Source organism: Budorcas taxicolor, chromosome 4 (assembly GCF_023091745.1).
Source record: "Budorcas taxicolor isolate Tak-1 chromosome 4, Takin1.1, whole genome shotgun sequence".
Classification (NCBI taxonomy): domain Eukaryota; kingdom Metazoa; phylum Chordata; class Mammalia; order Artiodactyla; family Bovidae; genus Budorcas; species Budorcas taxicolor.
This window is the reverse complement of record NC_068913.1, coordinates 116,363,732-116,381,494: the sequence shown is the minus strand read 5'-3', so window position 1 is coordinate 116,381,494 and position 17,763 is coordinate 116,363,732. Positions and strand designations below refer to the sequence as shown.

At 39.5% G+C, this 17,763-nt stretch overlaps 1 protein-coding gene across 1 annotated transcript in view; it reads left to right on the top strand.

The window, feature by feature from the left end:
• Positions 1 to 17,763, top strand: part of KMT2C (lysine methyltransferase 2C) — a 257,816-nt gene that overhangs the window by 125,665 nt on the left and 114,388 nt on the right. The window contains exon 7 of the mRNA XM_052638894.1: positions 11,030 to 11,192. Coding sequence (XP_052494854.1) covers positions 11,030 to 11,192 — 163 coding nt within the window. The remainder of the gene's footprint in view (positions 1 to 11,029; positions 11,193 to 17,763) is intronic.

Sequence of the window (17,763 nt, the reverse complement as noted above, 5' to 3'; positions counted from 1 at the left end):
ACATAAAAGATCTTCATGACCCAAGATAATCGCGATGGTGTGATTATTCACCTACAGCCAGACATCCTGGAATGTGAAGTCACGTGGGCCTTAGGAAGCATCACTATGAACAAAGCTAGTGGAGGAATTCCAGTTGAGCTAGTTCAAATCCTGAAAGATGACACTGTGAAAGTGCTGCACTCAATATGCCAGCAAATTTGGAAAATTCAGCAGTGGCCACAGGACTGGAAAAGATTAGTTTTCATTCCAATCCCAACGGAAGGCAATGCCAAAGAATGGTCAAACTACTTCACAATTGCACTCATCTGCATGCTAGTAAGGTAATGCTTAAAATTCTCCAAGCCAGGAGTAATTAAAAGACGCTTACTCCTTGGAAGGAAAGTTATGACCAACCTAGATAGCATATTACAAAGCAGAGACATTACTTTGCCAACAAAGGTCCGTCTAGTCAAGGCTATGGTTTTTCTAGTGGTCATGCATGGATGTGAGAGTTGTTCTATAAAGAAAGCTGAGTGCCAAAGAAGTGATGCTTTTGAACTGTGGTGTTGGAGAAGACTCTTGAGAATCCTTTGGACTGCAAGAAAATCCAACCAGTTTATCCTAAAGGAGATCAGTCCTGGGTGTTCATTGGAAGGACTGATGTTGAGGCTGAAACTCCAATACTCTGGCCACCTGATGCGAAGAACCGACTTATTGAAAAAGACTCTGATGCTGGGAAAGATTGAGGGCAGGAGGAGAAGGGGATGACAGAGAATGAGATGGTTGGATGGCATCATCAACTGGATGGACATGGGATTGGGTGAACTCCGGGAGTTGGTGATGGACAGGGAGGCCTGGCGTGCTGCGGTTTGTGGCGTTGCAGAGTCAGACACGACTGAGCGACTGAACTGAACTGGAGTGAATGAAATAGAACACATCTTTAGTGAGGTGTCTGTTCAGATCTTTTGCTCCAAACTTCCCTATTTTCCAGTTGATTTGTCGTCTTACTTTTGAGTTATAAGAGTTTTTTATATTGTTGCTGTAGAAGACATTCATTAGAAGTGTATTTTGCAGATATTTTTGTTGAATCTGTGACTAGTTTTGCTTTTGAAGTGGTTTTTGGAAGAGCAGAGTGTCTGGTTTTGATGGCTTGTTATTTGTCATTCTGTCTTACGATGATGCTCATTATGCCTTATGTTAGAAATACTCCCAAGTTTTCCTGCATATTCCAAGGTGGTGGTTATTGTTTAGGCGCCGAGTTCTGTCCTAACTCTTGCAACCCCATGGACTGTACCCTGCCAGACTCCTCTGTCCGTGGGATTTTTGAGGCAAGAACATTGGAGTGGATCGCCGTTTTCTTCTCCAATTCTAAAGTAACTTCAAGATTATTTATTCATTTTATAGTTAAATTGCATGCGTGATAGTGAGAATATAAGCTAAGATTTAAGGTTCTTTGTTTCCAACGTGGATATTTAGTTGTTCCAGCATAATTCTAAGACTGTGATACTCTTGAATTATCTTGACTCTTGGTCAGAAATAAGACACACACACATACAAAAAGATACATGTTTTCAAAAATGTGAATTCATATTGATATGTTTAAATTCAGTCCATTAGCTCGTTGTAACATTTATAATTTTTTTATTCCCCCATCCAACCTATAATTGTAACTTTTAACTTTGATTAGTAGCTCTTCTACCTAAAAAAGTTATAAGAAAAAGGTAAGTTGTTTATTTGTGCATCAATTTAAAAGAACTGTGAAATAACTGTACTCGTGTTACACATTCAAAATTAGTAGATCTGAAATGAGATTTAATATTTTCATTGCTTTTTGCTATCATCTTTTGAGCCTACTACTAGTATAGAGGATATTTGAGTTATTTGCTATGATTAGGTAAATACTATGTTAATAGATAGTTGCTATAAGCATTTTAGTTGATGGCATTAATGTTGTTACTGATCACACTTCTGTGAAAGTAATTTTTTCTAATGGCTCTTACTCGTCAGTGGAGAGTAGTGGAAATCCACTCTGTCAGTACTCTGTGAGACAGGCAGAAAACACTGACACTCGTTTTCATGCTGCCTTTGGATCTCTGCTTGCAGCTCCTCCAAGGTGAGCTCTCTATCACTACCTGCAGCATAGATGAGTCTTGCCTGTGCTTCCAGGTGGCGCTGGTGGGTAAGAACCTCCTACCAGTGCTGGAGACTGAGATGAGGATTCTTATAACACTCCAGCATACCACTTTTGTTAGGCACCAAGGATTGACATCTAATGGCACTCTAATTTAAAACGATTACCTGCTTTTCTTATGAGTGAGAGTAATCGTGTAGAGACAAAGTATTTATTATGTTCTGGGGTTAGGTTAGTGGAATTTGCATTACTTACCCGCATCTAACTATTTGTGAATTCCTCAAGTTCAGTTCCTCTTCATGGCATTGTGAGCATGGGCAAGGAATTTGACCTCTGTTCTTCATTTATGAAAATCAAAAGTCATGGTACCTACCTAAAATGCTGGTTGTTAAATAAGGTAATATTTGGGAAATGCTTGGCGTCGTTGCTCACTTCGGCCTGTATCTTAGGTGTTTTATTGGCCAGTTTTCTGTCTTCCCTAAATTATTGATGTGTATTAAGTGTCATTGTTTGTTTTTAAGTTGCTTTCATTTGTATAATCTTTAAGTTTTATATATTCAGGATACTAGAAATTTATAATTAAAATTCTGGGTTTTTTTTTTTGGTCATTTTTTTTTTCTCTAAGATGTGTATGTGTTTACCATATAAAGGTTTTATGGAGTCAGATTTATTCGTGTTTTTATTTTTGGTTAGAGCTGTTAGGGAGCTGTAGGTTAAAGATTACAGATGGGAGAGGGCACTTGGTTTAAGGCTTCTGATTCGTGTGTTCTTCTGTCGGCCCAAAAATGCACCGTAGCCTTGACCCAGTAGGGAGAGGGCACGTTTGCGGGCTCAGGAATGCTTGCCTTAGGATAGCCTCTGAGGCTTTGCTCCTATATGTTGAAGATGGAGTTTAAAACATTTACCATATTTACTGTGGACGGTGACTGCAGCTATGAAATTAAAAGACGTTTGCTCCTTGGGAGGAAAGCTGTGACAAACCTAGACAGCGTATTAAAAAAGCAGAGACCTCAGTTTGCTGACAAAGGTTATTGTTCAGTCAGACGACTGGTCTGACTCTTTGCAACCCATAAACTGCAGGCCACCAGGCTTCCCTGTTGTTCATTTATCTCCTGGAGTTTGCTCAAACTCAACATTGAGTCAGTAATGCCATCCACCCATCCAACAGAGGATGCTCTGTTGCCCACTTCTCCTCCTGCCCTCTTATCTTTTCCAGCATCAGGGTCTTTTCCTGTGAGTCAACTGTTCGCATCAGGTGGCCAAAGTATTGGAGCTTCAGCTTCAGCATCAGTCCTTCCAGTGAATATTTGGGGTTGATTTCCTTTAGAGTTGACTGGTTTGATCTCCTTGCTCTCCATATAGTCAAAGCTATGTTTTTTTCCAGTGGTCATGTATGGATGTGAGAGCTGGACCATAAAGAAGGCTGAGCATCGGAGAATTGATGCTTTCGAATTGTGGTGCTGGAAAGGACTTTTCTGAGTCCCCTGCACAGCAAGAAGATTAAACCAGTCAATCTTAAGGGAAATCAACCCTGATTATTCATTGGAAGGACTGATGCTGAAGCTGAAGCTCCAGTACTTTAGCTGCCTGATGCGAAAAGCCAACCCATTGGAAAAGGCTCTGATGCTGGGGAAGATTGAGGACAGGAGAAGGGGGCAACAGAGGATGAGATGATTGGATAGCAGCAGCGACTCATTGGTCATGAATCTGAGCAAACTCCTAGAGATAGTGGAGGACAGGGAAGCCTGGCATGGTGCAGTTCATGGGGTCACAAAGAGTCAGACATGACTTAGCAGTTGAACAACAACAACCCTGTTTACTTCATAACATTGAGTAAGGAAGACATTGTGTAATATTAAGTGTCATGAACAAAAATTTCTTTAAAATATTTGCTTGGCAGAGACTAAATCATGGAGGGCCTTGGAATACTGTTATCTGTTGCTGTATAAAAATGACCATAGGTTTAATGGTTTAAAACAGCACCCACTTGTAGATCAGAAGTTTGGGCTGGCTCAACAGTGCTTTTTGTGCAGGATCCCACAGGGCTCAAAATAAGAGATCTATCAGGCTGGGTGTTTATCCAGAAGTTTAGGAGGAATCCTCTTTTAAGCTCACTTAGCTCATGGGGGCAGAGTTCAGTTCTGTGCAGTCTTAGGACCAAGGTCCCCATTTCTTTACTGGCCATCGCCTGGGGTTCCTTTCCGCTCCTCGGGGCATTCTGTGGTCTTTGTATGCGGCTTCTTTCATCTTCAGAGACATCATTGTGGTGCTGAAATCCTTCACTTGCTTAGAATTTCTCTGACTTCCCTTTCTGCTACCAGTTGGAGAAAAATCTGTGCTTTTACGGAGTCATGTGACTAGACTGCGTGTGTGCTAAGTCGCTTCAGTCGTGTCCAGCTCTGTGCTACCCTATGCGCTGTAGCCTGCCAGGCTTCTCCGTCCATGGTATTTTCCAGGCCAGAAGACTGGAGTTGGCATTTCCTACTCCAGGAGATCTTCCTGACCCAGAGATAAACCCAAGTCTCTTGTGTTTCCTTCATTGGGAGGTGGGTTCTTTACCACTAGCGCCATCTGGGAAGCCCGTGAATGTCATTTATCATCTTCGTGAACACGGTATTAGGGTGGGTTTACTTCCTTAGATGGCTCATCCTATGCTGATTCTTACTGGCTTAGTTCTGGTGTCTAGGTTTACTTATTTTTGTTTGGTCTTGAGGTTTGCCTGTTTGCCCACGCTGTGTGACATGTGGGATCTTATGTCCCTGAGCATGTGCCTCCGCGGTGGAAGGGCAGAGTCCTAACCACTGGACTGCCAGGGAAGTCCCCTGAGTTTTGCCTTTTTCAAGCTGTATTTTTTACTTCTGAGCTAAATTTGCCATGTCTCAAGGATTTTGACATGTTTCTTATTTAATCACTTCAAAAATAATATATATATTCTTTTGATTTAAAGGCCATCTGCTACTACTGAAGAAAGTTTTCAGTTTTCCTAGTGGATGGATAGATTTCAGGAGTTTATTCTTATATTGTGAATTTATAATTATTAATGTGTTAGGTTTAGGACATAACTGCTTTAAAAAACAAGACCTAGGAAATACCTGATTTTTTGAAATGGTTAGATTTTATTATAGCCATATATGAAGGTGAAAGTCGCTCAGTCGTGTCTGACTCTTTGTGACCCCATGGACTGTAAAGTCCGTGGAATTGTCCAGGCAAGAGTACTGGAGTGGGTAGCCTTTCCCTTCTCCAGGGGATCTTCCCAACCCAGGGATCGAACCAAAGTCTCCCACATTGCAGGTGGATTCTTTACCAGTTGAGTCACCAGGGAAGCCCAGATATTGTGAGTTTAAAAGAATTCTGTGTACATTTAAATAGATTGTATATTTACTATTTTTGGAATTTGGAGATCTATCTATGTGTAAATTGGAATTAGATTTGACCATCATTAATAAACTATCTTGATTTCTGAGAGCTGTGTTAAATCCAGTCTATTTATATATTTCTATTTAGCTTTACTGTTGTTTGTAAACAAATTTTTATTGTAGTATTAAAACTTTTTTTAAAGTTGAAGTTAGCTTTATCAAGGAAATTCATTGGGCATGTGAACTTTAATGACTTTATTCTTCTGTTGAGATTTTCACTCTAACATTAGACTCATTTAATGTGAACTTTATCTTTGCTCTGCTCACTGCTTTTTAACTTGAACCCTATTTTTATGATCAATAATTGCTATACAGGCTTTTGTTTAGATAGCAATTGTCTGCTGTTTCCCCCTAGCTCATTATATTTGAATATCTTGTGTTACTGTTCCTCATTCACATTGTGTGTATATATATTTCTACACATAAATGAAAGCTTTATGTGTATTTATATCTAAAGTATGTGTGTGCGCTCATGTGTATATAAAGTATCTTTTGCACATTTTGAAAGTTGCTGTTTTTTGAATTTCCATGGTGGCTCAGTGGTAAAGAATCCACCTGCCAATTCAGGAGACACAGGTTTGAGCCCTGATCTGGAAAGATCCCACGTGCTTCGCAGCAGCCAAGCTGCCGCCACAGCTACCGAGCATGTGTTCTAGAGCCCAGGAACCCAGCGACTGAACAGCCCCCACAACTAGAGAAGCCACTGCAAGGACAAAGCTCCCACACCTCAACGAAGAGTAACATTCTTCTGTGGAAGTTCATGCTCTTCGCAGCTAGAGCAAACCCTGAGCAGCAACCAGGACTCAGTACAGCCAAAAATAAATACATGAAATTGCTTATTTTAGAAGTTGCTATTTTTTAATAGGGACTTGAACTTCCCTGGTGGCTCAGACAGTAAAGTGTCTGTCTACAATGCAGGAGACCCGGGTTCGATCCCTGGGTCGGAAAGATCCCCTGGAGAAGGAAATGGCAATCCACTCTAGTACTATTGCCTGGAAAATCCCATGGACAGAGGAGCCTGGTAGGCTACAGTCCATGGGGTCGCAAAGAGTCGGACATGACTGAGTGACTTCACTTTCACTTATCCTATTTACATTTATTATCTAAATTTTACAGTAGTGTCGCAGGTATTAAAATTTTAGGTTCAAATTTTTTTGTAGACTTTGAAAGATACTGCTCTTTGTCTTTGCATTTAATATTACCAGTGAAAAGCAATGCCTGATTCTCCTTCCTTTGTAAATGCCTTGTTTTCTTTTTGGTGGGGCTACTAAAATCTTATCTGTTTATCTTAAAAATTTTGCTAGTGTTTCTAGATGTAAGACATCTTAATTGGAAGCTGGTCTTTGTTTGGGCAGGTGTTTTTTGCAGTGATACAGATATCAGTGGAACAGAAAAAAATTGTCTCTTGTCTTTCAGCTTCCTCATCTATTAAATGGAAAGTATGCTTAATCAATGTTACCTCTGATGTTAGATATTATCATAAATTTTCTTCTAGAGTACTTTGACTATAATTGTTCCGTTTTCTCTTCTGGTACTCTCTAATAGATAGACATTGAACCATTCTGATCAGTTTCACATGTCTGTTTTATATATTTTTCTTACTTTCTGTCTTCATTTTTTATTACTGACTACATTCTGGGGAATCCTAGTTGACTAATAAGAAGAAAATTTGGTAAAGGTTAAAAGCAGTTTTCTTCCTTAGAAGAAAAGCTGTGACCAACCTAGACAGCATGTTAAAAAAGCAGAGACATTACTTTGGCAACAAAGGCCCATCTAGTCAAAGCTATGGTTTTTCCAGTAGTCATGTATGGATGTGGAGTTGGACTATAAAGAAAGCTGAGTGCCGAAGAATTGATGCTTTTGAACTGTGGTGTTGGAGAAGGACCTTGAGAATCCCGTGGACTGCTAGGAGATCCATCTAGTCCATGCTAAAGGAAATCAGTCCTGAATATTCATTGAAAGAACTGATGCTGAAGCTAAAACTCCAATACTTAGACCACCTGATGCGAAGAACTGACTGACAGGAAAAAATCCTGATGCTGGGAAAGACTGAAGGCTGGAGGAGAAGGGGACACAGAGGATGAGATGGTTGGATGGCTTCATCGACTCAATGGACATGAATTTGAGCAAGCTCTGGGAGTTAGTGGTGAACAGGGAAGCCTGGCATGCTGCATTCTGTGGGGTCGCAAAGAGTCGAACACGACTGAGTGACCGAACTGAACTGAAAAACAGTTTGGTGTGTTGAAAACTAGTAGGATTTGATACTTCATAGAGCACATAGACAACTATAGCAGTTGATACAGAATAAACACATGATAATTAATTGAACGAGCTTTGAAATATTCTGAAAATTTTTGTTAGTGCTTCATAATTCATCTTTAATTTCTGAAATTTTGTTGATTGTATTTTGTTGGATAATATAAATGTATTTGGGAAGAGCCTTCCTTATTTTTAATTAGTGGAATTAAAGTTTTGGAAGTTCCTCAGACTCTTTCTTACAGGGGAGAACTCTCTTGTAATATGAACTGTCATTGAGAGTTTTCTCTTGGATGTGTTCTTGGACAAATGTCAAAAGATATTATAACACTTCTCTTTTTATCTCCCCGTCTCCTCCTCTCTTTTTTTAATGATTAAAAAAGTAGAGAAAATTATTCAGGAATTTTAAATATTGAGTCAAATAAATTGTTTAGTTGATAAGCCGTTTAAGAGCTATTTATCTTCTTCTCACTAGATGTTAATTCACTTTGTAATTGCTTATAATTTGTTTGATTTCTGACGTGGTATATGAGAGTGCTCATGTTTAGAGAAATTCCTTTTGGAAATTTATTCTTTGACGTTTTCTACAATTTTACAGATGCATTTATTTGATTCAAAAAGATACATTACAGTCTATATAGAAAGTATATATTTTCTTTCAATGCCAAATGTCTTTCATTAGCTGTGCTGTTATAACAGATGGGTTTGAAGCGTTCAGTTAAATGCAGCTAGTATTTTATTTCCCTTCCTTTATTCCCTGATATCTTTATATGTATTTATAAATTAGTATGTTGGATACATTCCAGATCTTCACATAGTAGTTTAGCTAATGTCATGTAATATTTTCCATTGCAAATATGATTAAGAGAACATGTTGATGTTTCTAAAATGATACAGACAGTGGGACAATAATAAAATTATTTTGTTTCCTTATTATGCAGTTAAATAAAAGTCATTATATTTACTAAAATTATTTTTAGAGCACAAGGCTTTTGTACAACTTGCCATGTGCTATAAAAATAACGGAGATTCTAGATTTCAACAGTTTAGCAGACTTATTTTGTGATGTTAATGAGTTAATAAAAGATTTTCAGTGGTTGACTGGATGTATACATTTTCCTCCTTCAGTATTATCTTGGCCTTTGCAGCGTGACTCAAGGATACTCCGATTACCTAAATACCATATGTGTCTTTAATTTTGAGTTCTGTTAATATAACTAACATGTTTAGATACCACTGGAGGGTATGACATAAAAATATATTTAGTTTGGAAAAAGCTGATTATTATACCTTATTTCTTCAGTTTGTTTAAATGCAGGAATATCTTTGAGTACCAAAGGACAGCTGAAATGTGTGGTTAGTCTGTGAACTTGAGGACATTATATAAAAGTTAAATGTCACAAATATAGCTAGTGTTTGAGTTATTTGGGCTTCCCAGGTGACTGCCTGCCAGTGCTGGAGATGGGGTTCAATTCCTGGGCTAGAAGATCCCCTAGAGTAGGAAGCGGCAACCCACTCTAGTTTTCTTGCCTGGAAAATTCTATTTAAAGAAGAGCCTGGTCGGCTCTTGTCCCTGGGGTCTCAAAGAGTAGGACACGACTGAGCCACTGAGCGTGCACACATAAGTTACTTAGAAGCTGCAGCTATCTTGTTGCCTGCAGCCAGAATGTGTAGAAGACACACCAAGAAGCAGTTAGCTTTCTTACATTCAGTGTAGTGGCTTGATGGGTTACGAGCAAGAGTTTGATGGCATGTCATATCTTATGTAGCTTTATGTGCAAGACATTGAAACTATTTATAACTTAAAACCTATTGTATTCTCTAATTGACTAGCAGAATATAGAATCAGTATATTAGCATGTGAAGATATCCATGGTAATGTTAGCAGTTTTACCCTATTACATGAGGCTTAGTTTTACCATATATTGTTTCATCTGGCTTCAGTTATTTCAGCTCTGCTATTACCACAAATGTAGTTCATTTGGTGTACATAAATATGAGCATCCGTTTATTAGTGCCTTTCCATGTCAGGCAGTATTCATGGTGCTAAGAATACAAAGATAGTACAGTCTGCTTTCTCTACTCACGGGTTTTGGACCAAGGTGAAAGAAGACCAATAAGCAGTTATCCAGCAATAGCATAAATGCTGAGACGGAAGCATATGGCAGCTAAGCATCTCCTACATGCAGAGGGAGATTTTATATTGTGTGATGCAGGCCACCCAGCAGACTCCTGATGCCCAAAGTGGGCTTGGGAGGATGAGGATGTTTATTAATTATTCTTAAGGAAAGCTGAGTAAGTACATTGGCGCAGTGGATAATCATACTGACTTCTTGAAAACATTTCACGTGCCCTAGAGTTCCTCTGCTGTTTGTTTGAGACATTTCTTTGGTTTTACCACTTGCAGGAGAGTAGAGGCAGATTGCAATGGGGAAAGCAGAAAGTCAGAGGACTTAATTTTTCTTCACATCTCCAACTTTTTAAGGAAATTTGAAACTGACTTCTGCAGTGAAGTGTGTAGATTTGTATGTGTGCCTTTAACAATGTAGTCGCCACTCATTGGCTTATTCTCTGGTGCACTGATTTACTTCATACTGATTGCTGTGTGTGCTCATGCTCAGCTGTGTCCGACTCTTGCGACCCCGTGGACTGTATCCTGCCAGGTTCCTCTGTCCATGGAATTCCTCAGGCAAGAATAGTGGAGTGGGTTGCCATTTCTTTCTCAAGGGGATCTTCCCAAACCATGGATCAAGCCTGTGACTCTTACATCTTCTGCACTGGCAGGGATTCTTTACTGCTCGTGCTACCTGAGAAACCCCATATTGATTTTTAGGCAGGGTGAAAACAGTAAGAGATTTTGTAACTAGTTTTTCTCTGTTTTATCTGCTTATTGATGGGGTTTAGTCACCTGTTGAAAATAACCCTCAACTAGAAAACTGCCCTTGTAATAACCATATTATTAATTTTTTAAAGAATGGTAGTTGTATGTTTTTGACAGAGTCAGTAGAAAAAAAGTGAAATGCTAACTTTGTAAACTTGATGGAAGGATGAACATACATTAAACCAAGCACTGCATGGAGACCTTAGATTTTACCACTCTCACTGATTCTTTATTTAGTATTTTGCAGGCTTCAAACTGTTTCACTAGTAATGTACAGGGACTTCTTAAAATCTTCCTTGCCCCACATTTGGATGTTGCTTTTCCGGGTGTTATAAGGAGGTTTCTTTATGCTTTGCTCCCTTCCAGCGATGTGCATTTTGTAAGCACCTTGGAGCCACTATCAAATGCTGTGAAGAGAAATGCACCCAGATGTACCATTATCCTTGTGCTGCTGGAGCAGGCACCTTTCAGGATCTCAGTCACTTCTTCCTTCTTTGTCCAGAACACATTGACCAAGCTCCTGAGAGATGTAAGTTTACTACAGATACATCTAAAAACACTTACCGATGTAGTTACTTAAAGTAACAGATGTTGTAAGTCCGCTAAGTGTTACTCTGCTTGTGGTAAAAGGTAATATCATATAATACTGAAAGAGGTCTTCAGAAGAGATCCATGGGGGATGAGGGGAGCGAGGAGCCAGGGGAGAAATCTGTTATCAACAGTATCATTGATGATATATCCAAAAAGTTATTTGCTTGAAAATTCAAAGATAGTTTGCATGTTTTGTTTTTTTCATTCTTATTTTAAGAATCTAACTACTGTATGCAAATAGATTTGCTGAGTATATGGTATTTTAATATGTACTGTAAAGTACTAATAGGTCATTTAAAAAATTAAAATGTCTTTAATTCAATGTCTTTTACACTAAAAAAGAAAAACAAAAACTCCCTAGTTGGAAATTTGGAAGATGGTTCACTCAGGTGTTATTTCAGGATGTATGTTGATAGGATCACCGAAACACTTTGGAGCATCTTGGAAAATGTGTGGTCCTGATGTTCTGTTAGTGCTTCTTCTTGATTCATCTATCTTGGTTATGGTTTTCTATTATCCTCAGTTGTCTTTTTTTCCCTTTCTTTTCCAAACAGTATTTTATAATTAGGTGAAAAGGTTTAAGTGTTTTAAATTTATGTTATACAGAAAATTACAGCTCTTTTCCTATCCCTTTCATTAAATAGAGATCTTACTTGTTTCTTAGTATATGGATTTCCAATGAGTATGCATGTTTTGGGTTCTTTTTTCCCCCTAGTAAATTGAATTTCCAGTCTGCTTGTGAAATCTCTGTAATTCAGTCTTTTTTGTTTGTTTGTTTTAATGTCATCTCTCGGTTATCTGTTAGGTTTTACCTGTTTCTTAGAATGTCGATAAAGACTTTTTTCCTATCTTTTCCAGCTTTGTGAAACATAAATACAGCTACCTCAGGCTTAAACTAATCTGAAACACAGTTAGACTTCATAATCATTATTTTTTCTTTGTTCAGTACCATAATTTTATCTTTAGTTATTTTGTGTCTACATGTATAATCATATTGCCCTTAATCCCGTACAGACATAAATTATAGGGAAGGCAGACTGAAATGTCATATTGTATTTAAGCTAATAAAGTTTTAAACATGTTTTGGATTATACACTGTTTCATCTGGGAGAAAAAGAAAATTCATGCACAGCTACTATTATGGGTGTTGAGTATTTTAAGACCTCAGGAAGTGAATTACTTCCCTAAGTGCACAGACTGTGATGCCAGTCATCAGAGTTGCTTATATTCTGGGTGTTACAGTGTTATCAACACGTTTTTCCAATTGAATAAAACAATTGTGGGTGTGTTTGAGAATTTTTATTTAGCCTTTTGTACATCGTCATGATTTAGACTTCACTAAACAACATGCAGACTTTTCTATGACTGTGGTTCCAGCACAAGGAATTCTGTTACTCATCGACAGGACTGCTTTCTCTTGCAGACTGTGTTCACATAACACACGTGATTTATATACATTTATATGTTAGGGATCATAAAATGTTTTGTAAAATAATGAAATGTAAGAACTGAGGTGAGATGATTTACTGTCAGTTACCATGCATAGTTCCTGCTGCCCACATAAAGCTCAAAAGATACACTGGAATTGTTGGTGCCTTCCCTTGTCCCAGAGTAGACTTACAGAGACTCAAGGTAAGAAGAGAATTTGGCCAATGGTAAGAGAGAAGAGGGAGAGGACGGATGGGAAGGTCACGGTGAGGTTGACTCCCGGAGGAAGTGCACTCCCTATGCCTGAGCCACCGGAGCCGCACAGCTGGCTGCAAAACGCCCCAGCAGTCAGCGTGAAGAAGGGCACGCGAGCAGTTGCCTGATTTGTAGTAATAAGAATTCACTGAGACTGTGTGTACACGCTACAGGGCAGTGAAAATTTGTCTCACAGTAGCTTAAGTAGATCCCACAGGGCAGTTTCTTGTAACAGACCTCAATATAAGTCAGTGGTGTAAAACCAAAGCCCGACTGAGCAAATTCTATTCCTTGGGGATCTTAAACAATGCAGCCTAAAGACACAGCTTTGTGACTCTCTGTTTCAATGCACGGATGTGAAGAATATTGCCAATAGACTTTTGCAGGAATATACAGACGAGGAAATAATCTTATAAAATCTTTCATTTGTATTTTTAGTTGTCCTAGTTGTCTGTCACAACATGAAGCACTTTTAATGTTTTAAAGATGGGGATATCTTAAATGACAGTGTTATTATTGATGCTTAAATGACAATCAGTGGAAATCATATAGCCTTGTACCATATATATATATGAATTACTGTACTAAGAGGTAGTTCTTTCAGCTCGAGGCTGCACCAAGTGTAATACTTGGTCCTGCTGGCTAAGCTCAGAGCCGTGTGCAGTGGTAGTGAACTGAGTTAGTAGTATGATATCTTTTTTATGAAAGTTGAGAAATCTAAAAAAAACATGGACCTCAAAAAAAAAAAATCGCAGCAAAGAGAGCATCTGTGAGCAGGACTGAGCCTTTCATCAGAAAATAATTTTGGGTACTGAGTCCTGGAGACATGCTGGTCAGGACTGTCACCTTACTTTCACGCTGATGCCAGTGTCCACTAGCCTAGCCTGAAAATTTTACACTAAATATCCATTTAGGAGACACAGCCACATGTTCTTCCTAGGTAGTATTCTGCCCCTCAGGGAAGCCTGAATGGCAGAGAGCCAGCCGTGCAAGATCAGAGGAGAGAATTTTCCAGGCAGAGCGAACAGCTACTCTGCAGGCCACGTGGCATGAACTTGGCTGATCGTGGAGTAAGGCAGGAGTCAGTGAGCTCGGTGTCTGCCAGGTACAGAGTGCAGAGCACGTGCAGATGGACGCAGGCCTTGTGAACAAGTGAAGGTGTTTGGATGTATCCTGTCTGCCGTGAGAAGTCTTTTGCAGGGTCTGAACCCGGAAAGGATGCACCTCAAGCCACTTTGCCTCCCCCAGCGTGTTTACTCAGCTGTAGCTTCTTCTACTTCATTTTAACTCCCTAGCTAATATCTTTCTAGCTGTGTCTCCCTTGACACCAAGTCCTGCAGCTTTTCTGTTCCCGTAAATCTGTCAGCCCAGTGCCCTTTCTTTCTTCCCTGCCTGCCTGCTGTGTGGGCCACCCTCTCTGGACGACATCCGTCGTTTGCTTTTCTTTCTGGAGATTCCATATTGATAGGCAAATCACTCTGCAGTGTCCTACCAGGGATGAAAACCTAGATCTTAGAAGTTGCAACGTTGGTGGAAGCAAGAGAGCTGTGCTGGTTTAGTGCTTTTCAAATCGACTGTCTGGCGATGCTTTCGCGTCTGCTGCTCTTTCTTCCTGTGTGCTCTCTAGGCTCTCCTAAGCAGTGCTCTCCCCTTCCAGTCTGACCATGGCTAGAGATCCATGATAAGCCCCTATGTGATCTAGGCTCCGCTTTTTGTCTTTTCCTCCGTTGCTTCTCTTGTCACCCGGCTGTCACTTAGGCAGTGACGTGTCCAAAGCTTGTCCCATTTCCCCCCCTCTTCTCTGGCTCCCCCCACATCATGTAGCTCCTCCACGCCGTGCGTGTGCCGGCGCTCCTCCTCCTACTTTTGACCATTCTACTTTTGTGCGTACTCGGATATCCTTTGCCTTCTTTGCCCTTCCAGTGGGCATCAACATCTTTGAAGAGAGGTTGACCTGGATTTTACTCCTGCCCTTCCTTAAATTGTCTTTAGCTTTCGTCTTTTCCGTCTGTTTTGCTTTCCCAACTGCTTAAAGAAAATGTTCACTTAGTCATTTGATTATTGCTTCAAACTTAATGCCTCTGTGACTTTCAGACATACATGTACGCATAAGTACATATACTTAGGTCTGACATGACACACTGCCCAGTAACATCTTCTTATGAATGACCTTCAAAAGGCCATCTTAATATTTCTACAGATTGCTGTATGTTCTCACAGGTTGAACAAGTGGTTGGAACCAACTTTTTTCTACTATTTATATAATGCTTAATAGATCTTTTATGCTGAGTATAATCATGTGAAATTTTTTTCTGGCCCCATTTATTACATGAGGCATACTAATCAAGCAACATGACTATTGTCATCAAGGAATTGCTGGAAAATGCCATAGAATAAAAAGTAATCCCTGCCACAGTGATGCACACAATTAGCTTGTTACAGAATGAGCTTTGCTATATAAAACAGGGCTGTGCAATATGTTATGAGCAATATATGTAATTTTAATTTTTCCAACAGTTATGTTAAATTTTTTATTTGAAATTAATCTTAATAATACATATTTAATCCAGTGTATCCAAAATGTTAATATGTCAACTTGTAATCAATAAAATTTTGAGCTATTCACAGTAATATTTTTTCCTGTTAAATCTTTGGAATTCAGAGTGTGTTTTATGTAAAGCACATGTTAGTTTGGACTAATCACGTTTCCATCGCCCAGTTAGGTACATGTGACTGGTAGCTCCCAGGCAGGTTGAAGTTGCAGAGTAGCAAACTCTAGAAGTTTCACAGGATCAACTGAGTATCTGATAGAGTCCAGTATTTGCCACAATTTCTGTACGTTCTGAGGGTAAGAAAAATCAAAGGTTAGTTTTTAAATGTACTTAAATGGGTTAAATATGGCACTCTCTTTTAGTATAAGAGAAATAATTTGCTCTGTTTTGTTGCCATTTCTATAGAAATGGTTTAATATGTGTAATTTTGTTTTTAAAAGTAATGCTTTCTTTTAAATATCTTATAATTAACTGGATTATATAATAATTTCTTCTGAGTATATGGGGAAGGAAATAGTCAACAACCAAATGGGCATTTAGGTGTGGTAACATTAGATGGTCAGGGTTTATGTCTGAGCAAGAGTTTTAAAGGCCTCCTTGGAACCGGCTTGCAATGCAGCAAGGGAACACGGTTACAGGCAGAAGAAACAGGATGCGTACAACCTCACGAGGGTTGAGCAGTCTGTTGTGTTGTGTTCTGTGCACAGCAGACTGCTTGATCTAACCAGGAAATAGTGAGTGTTCTGAGATTTAGTTGAAAAAGGAGAGAAGGCCCCCCTTCCTTTTTTTTTTTTTTTTTTTGCCTCAAAACCTCAAGAAACTTGTGGTTTTTTTAAGGTGAGAAAGGAGGCACTGATAAAGTTTAAATTTAGGCAGGGCATAACAGTCGCAGAAGATTGCTCTGAATGTGTGGCTGATTAGGAAGACAGTCAGAACCCTAGGCACACATTCCATTCAGCAGGTAACTGCAGTTATTAATACCAAGACAGAGTGTGATGGACTGAGCTGTACAGATAGATGGAAGAGGGGTATATGGAAAGTTTACTCAGTAAGAACTGGTGTCCATTTGAGTGTGTTGGGTCAGGGACAAGTTTAGGGTCAGTAGTGACACTAATGCTTCTTCACCCAGCAGGTCTAGAAAGAAGGGAGAGGTTTCGGTTTTAAAAGTAAGTTTTATACTAGAGGTGTAGAGATTGGGTGTTTTTAGAACGTGTGGCTATTGAAGTCCAGACAGACTTGAAAATAACATTTGAGGGTTAGATAGAAGTTTGGGGCCAGTGATAAGAGTTCTGAGAATTATGGTGTTTTTATTGTGTAGAAGTTGATGTGATTACAAAGAAAAAACTATGGGGGATTCGGAAAGGAGGAAGAGAATGGACTCCTGAGAGCCTCCAGCGTTTGGAGGCCTTGTGGAGCTACAGAAGGAGCACAGGGGTTGAGCTGGAGGCATGGGAAGCCTCAGGAGTTGTCAGGAGAAAGTGGCCATCCTAGAACTCAAGGTAGGACACTTCAGTGTGAGTGAAATGCCGGCTGTCAGCGCTGCGACACGGCAAGAAAGATAAGGCCCGAGAAGTTACGGGAGCTTCCGATGAGTGGCGGGTGAGCAGCCACCAGGCCCGGCTTACATCTCGAGGCAGCCCAGGGCCTGTCTGTGCGCTGCCCTCACACTGCAGGTTTTGGTATTTTTAACCATTCTAGAAGGACTCTATAAACAAGAGGTCTGTATGCCAAAGACTTCTACAGCCCACAAGACCAGCTGCCAACTAACTCCAGGTATAAGGAAAAGGAACAGATCATGAACCGTTCCTAGACCGGGGGAAAGGAAGGCACGTAGGAAGGACTTGAAGCCAGAGAGGACCGACCAGATCTTCAGAAAGCAAAAGGAAATCCTCTGTATGGCTTAAAACAGTCCTCAGACGATCAGCTGATCAGACCGTTTAGTTGAGAGCATACTAAATGCAGTTACAGGCATACTCATATATATCACCAAATTGATATGATTTTAGAATACATTCCTTATTATATTGTAATATGCATGAGTTTAATTTTGTGCTTGGCAAGGCAGTTTATTCTTTATTTTAGATGGTACAAGAAGTGTTAAAAAGTGCCATTCCTTTTAATCCATATTTAGTGATAGATGATGTTGATAATTATATAGATTTTTAATGTTTTGTTTTACAACTGGCAGTTAATATACATCAATATAGAATTAGTATGTGAAGTATTGTATTTGTGTATGAATATGTAGCTTCCATCTTTAATGTTCTCCCTCAT